Source organism: Myotis brandtii, unplaced genomic scaffold, assembly GCF_000412655.1.
Source record: "Myotis brandtii unplaced genomic scaffold, ASM41265v1 scaffold250, whole genome shotgun sequence".
NCBI classification, from domain to species: domain Eukaryota; kingdom Metazoa; phylum Chordata; class Mammalia; order Chiroptera; family Vespertilionidae; genus Myotis; species Myotis brandtii.
In genome coordinates this window covers 3,006,651-3,011,820 of record NW_005359478.1, presented here as the reverse complement: position 1 = coordinate 3,011,820, position 5,170 = coordinate 3,006,651, and the positions used below count along the sequence as shown (strand labels likewise).

The 5,170-nt window shown below is 47.0% G+C and overlaps 1 protein-coding gene across 3 annotated transcripts in view; it reads left to right on the top strand.

The window, feature by feature from the left end:
* The window catches only part of ISG20L2 (interferon stimulated exonuclease gene 20kDa-like 2), a 6,762-nt gene continuing 1,592 nt past the window's right edge, over nt 1–5,170 (top strand). The window contains exons 1-3 of one of the 3 annotated variants that reach the window (XM_005867597.2): nt 1–36; nt 661–1,509; nt 4,239–4,439. In XM_005867597.2, the coding sequence (XP_005867659.1) occupies nt 775–1,509; nt 4,239–4,439 (936 nt within the window). In that variant the 5' untranslated portion in view covers nt 1–36; nt 661–774. The other 2 variants (XM_005867599.2, XM_005867598.2) reach the window with 2 other exon arrangements.

Sequence of the window (5,170 nt, the reverse complement as noted above, 5' to 3'; positions counted from 1 at the left end):
CCAAGCGTTTCCGTTCTCAGCGGGCACTTCTGAGAGGTAGGTGGTGATGGCGAGGCACAGGCTTCTGGACAGCCCAGTGTGCTCGCCGAGGTAACTGCCCCCGGCCTCGGCCTCCCCCCACGCCCACCCCCGCTGCTGTGTGTTGTAAAAGGTCCTTTCTTGGGAGAAGGACGTGGGTGAGAAGCATGTGGAGATGGCCTCCACCCGGAAACGGGGGAAAGGGGTACCTGGAGTTACACCTATTCGTGGGACCCGCGCTGGGGATGCCTGGCAAACCTAGATAGATGCCAGGTAAGAGTCATCTACGCCGTCCTCATCCCTAGTTTCGAGCGTACTTAGACGTTCTCTCCCTGGGCGGATGTAGAGCCCACCTGTCCTGGCTTTCCAGACTCGGAAAGAGAATCAGGCTGGTTGGCCCTCCAACCCCCTCATTTTACCAGTGGGACAGATCTAGAGAGGGGGAGGTGACCTTCCTAAGGCCATGGGACTGGTGAATCGCGGGCTTGTCTCGGACAGTGTCCTTCCGTCACTTCACATTACAGATTTGCTCCCCCTCTACCTGGGAGGTTGCTCTGCTTTATTTCCTACCTTAAGTTCTATGGAGATGGGTCGTATTGTTCTCCCATCTGGGATCTGTTATCAGTTCACTTTCTTCCCCAGGGTATACTACAAACCTTCGGATGCTGGCCTGTGGGACTCAGCAGAGGATGAGTCCTCTCTCCTTTCATTGGTGAGCCACTCTTCCCAGCTGCTCTCCTACCGTCCACCATCCTCATGTCTACCCTACTCCTCAATCTGGATTTTGGCGAACCTCCCCCCAAAAAGGCATTAGAAGGGAATGCCAAGCACCAAAAGTTTGTCAGGAAGCGGCGGTTCTTAGAGAGGAGAGGCTTTCTGAATAAGAAGAAACAGCCCCCTAACAATGTGCCCAAGTTGCACTCAGAACCTGCAAAGAAAGGGGTAACTCCTCAGGTGGATGGCGCTTGGAAAATTTCTCCCCTTCCAAAAAAGAAGAAGACTGCAGACTCGAGCAGTGGGTCAGAGCGGTCCCTGGACAAGAAAGCCTCGGTGCCCTGGCTGACCCCTGCCCCTTCACAGAAGACTGGTTCTGTTGTGGCGAAAGCGGATTTGCTGGAGGAGTTCCAGAGTTCCCTTCCAGAGATTAAGAGCCCCCCAACTCGCCCTCAGAAGAAGAACCCCCAAAAGAACCCTATTCAGAAGAATACACCACATAACTCCACCCTGGCTCGTTCAGAGAATAAATGCTCTGGAGTATCCCAGAAGACGCCAAGAAAGATGGTGGCAATTGACTGTGAGATGGTGGGCACAGGACCCAAGGGGCATGTGAGTTCCTTGGCTCGATGTAGCATCGTCAACTACAATGGAGATGTGCTCTACGATGAGTACATCCTTCCCCCCTGTCACATTGTGGACTACCGCACCAGATGGAGTGGTATCCGCAAGCAGCACATGGTGAATGCTACCCCCTTCAAGATTGCTCGGGGCCAGGTGAGCGTCATGGGGCACAAGGATAGCAGCCAGGTGGGTGGGCAGAGGTCCAGGTAAGTGCGGACAGTGTTGGTGGTAGGAGAAGACAGAATGTTTACAGAAAGAGCTGGGGATTATTTGTATAACTGGAACAGGTAGCCTGCAGTGAAGGGGATAAAAGACACAGGGTTGATGTGTCCGATTTCTAATTTCACCCATTGAGCAAACCTGCTCATTGTAGCCCTGTGCTGGGTCCTGGGAGCACAACAAATGAACAGGAAAGGAAGATGAACCAGGAGGCCTGCAGAGGGCGCCCTTGGTCCACCTCTTTGTAATTTCAGCGTCACATTCTTTGCCTTCTCTAGGACACACTCTGTTCCAATAATTGCTCATATGCCAAAACAGTGGATTTTTTTTTCACACTATAAGGGAAAGTTTAATTAGGAATTCATAGAGGTAAAGAAGTGAGTGTTAGAAGAAATGGGCTCAGAAAACAAGTTCAGAGGCAAAAAACGGGGGGCGGGGGGGACCCTTGGAGCTTAGGAGAGAGAGAAGGGTAAAGGAAATATGCCTGGGAGGAAGAAGAGGAGGAGAGGGAAGATGTGGGTGTGCTCCCAGGAGGGGAGAGCGCCTAGACTTCAGAATGGAGTTAAAGAACATTGTCTTCATTAGGCTTAGGAGAGGCAGAAGATGGGGTGGGTCTCTGACAGCAAATCCACTCAGCTTTAACAAGGGCTGTGTGTTGAAGTTAATGTGAAGTAAAGGTGTTGGTGGACAATAAACTGGAGGTGAAATCAAGAGCAACTAAATACTTAGTTGATTACACTACATCTGGTTTTCATCATAAATCACTTCCCAGTGCTCAAGCTGTGCATGAGATTAAGGCAGTGATGGTGAACCTTTTGAGCTCGGTGTGTCAGCATTTTGAAAAACCCTAACTTAACTCTGGTGCCGTGTCACATAGAGAAATTTTTTAATATTTGCAACCATAGTAAAACAAAGACTTATATTTTTGATATTTATTTTATATATTTAAATGCCATTTAACAAAGAAAAATCAACCAAAAAAATGAGTTCGCATGTCACCTCTGACACGCGTGTCATAGGTTCGCCATCCCTGCACTAAGGTCTATCCCAATGAGTCTGGCCCCTCCCAAGAGGTCCTGTTGGGAGGCCACGCACTGATTTTTCTAGGACTATTGCTCTTGCTCACAACCTATTTGGAACTCCATTTTGGAATGGCCTTCAGAGCCCATGGCATAGTTTTTGGTTGTCCTCACTGGTAGGTAGTACGTCATACTTTAGGATCCTGGAATCATGGGAAGCTACTTGGTTGCAAGTCTAGTGTGCATAAGTTTCCTGAACAGCTGGTAAATACCCTTTGGTTATGACAGGAGCAGCTGTACAGCAGTGAAACTGACTTTCTGTTAAAACAGCACTGCTCTGGCTCAGTGGTTGAGCATCGACCCATGAACCAAGAGGTCCCTAGTTCAATTTCAGATCAGGGCACATGCCCAGATTGCAGCCCGATCCTCAGTCGGGGGCGTGCAGGATGTAGCCGATTGATGTTTCTCATCGATGTTTCTGTCTCTCTCAAAAAAATTAATAAAAACATTCAAAACAGCACAGGCATGGGTCACCCACTTCCTTCTACAGCCTTAGTCTACAAGTGATTCTTTTTTTAAAAATACATGTTTTTATTAATTTTAGAGAGGGAGGGAGGGAGGGAGAGAGAGAAAAACATCGATCTGTTGCTCTCATACGCACCCCAACTGGGGACCAAACCCGAAACCTGGGCAAGTGCCCTGACCTGGAATTGAACCAGCGACCTTTCCATGCACGGAATGACGCTGAATTAACTGAGCCACACTGACCAGGGCCATAAGTGATTCTTAATCTTTTATGGTTTGTAGACCTTTTGAAAATATGATGAAAGCCATAGACTCTCCCTGCAAAAAAACAAACTGTATACAAGTATATATATGTATTGGCCTGTAATTTGGGGCTTCTGTCACCTCCCTGGAGCCCATCTTTGACTCCGTTTGTCCCAGCCTTCTGCCTAAGGTCAACATAATGATAATGTTTAGAGAACTTCAAGTAGCAAGCCAGAAACAAACTATATAGTTACATAAACATCCTGAATGTGAGTGTGATTTAAGACTGTAGCAAGTTAATCTATCATTGGAGTGGAAATTGATGAGAAGGTAAGGAATCACGGACGATGTAACTTCAAAAAGGGTTACACTGGAAAATATCTACTTTCAGGGAAGGGGGTTCGGGGACTGGGTGAAAGAAGTGAAAGGATTAAGAAATACAAATTGGTAATTTTAAAATAGTCATGAGGATATAAAGTACAGCATATGGAGTGTAGTTAATGACATTGTGATAACTATATATGATGCCAGGTGGATGCTGGAAATATTGGGAAGAACATCTTGTAAAGTACTAGTATATGATTGTCTAACCACTATGCTGTACTCCTGAAACTAATACAAAATAGTATTGAAAATAAACTGTAATTGAAAAATAAAAATAATGCACATGTGCACACACACAAATACCTACTTTCACCTTGTGGGGAGAAGATAGATTTTAAGTGAAAGAAAACTTGGGGGAGAGGGCATTTCAAGGAGAAGGAGATGGGCACTTGATGGAAAGAATCTGAAAGGACCTAGGACCACGATGGACTTCTAGGATGCAGGGCTCCACCTGAGTCCTACTCCTTACTGCCTCTTCCATGCCGATTTCAGATCTTGAAAATACTCACAGGGAAGATAGTGGTGGGACATGCCATCCACAATGACTTCAAAGCCCTTCAGTACTTTCACCCCAAGTCTCTTACCCGTGACACGTCCCATATCCCTCCTCTCAACCGGAAGGCCGACTGCCCAGAGAATGCTACCATGTCTCTGAAGCACCTCACAAAGAAGCTGCTGAACCGGGACATCCAGGTAACCTCTCCCCAAATGCTGCCAGGCCCCTTGGTTGGACACTGGGGGGTCCTTTCTTACTGCCTCTCCAGGCTCTGGGCCCAGAATTCCTTTGTAGAGAAATCCAGGCAGGCTGCTCTTAAAGGAAGAGCTTTGGGCTAAGAGGCCCATTGATCTCTCTATGTGTACATAAGGATAATTCCTGTTCGCTACCAGTGTTCAAAATTGTACTTGGGAAAGGAAAAAAAAGTCTTAAGTGGGTGTAAAACCCTAAGAAACTAGGAAACCAGGTGGTGGTGGTCTAAAGACCTCAAAGTGGATGCAAGGACCTCTCATGTATTTCACATATTTGGCATTCAAGAAGGGAGTGACCTGCCTGGTAGAGGGTGTAGACATGTCATAAAGAGAGAGTTAAGGAACTGGGGAAAATGGAAGACTTAGAAGGCCTGGCTGTGATCTAGATGTCTTGTCTCTACAGAATAGAAGAATATGGCGTTCACATGTTGCCACAGAAAGGATTGAGGCGGATAAGAGCAGAATTCCTAGGAGCTGAACCCTTGAAATTAAATAAGGAGTAGGGCCCTACCATAGTTCTACCTTTGCAGCCTACTAACTGCAGAAACAACTGCTTATATAAGGGGTTAGGGGGAACCGGTAGGGAAGGGGGAAAAACAACACTTTTTAAAAAATCTTTATTGTTGAAGGTATTACATATGGCCCTTTTCCCCCCATTGCCCTCTCCAACCTCCCCC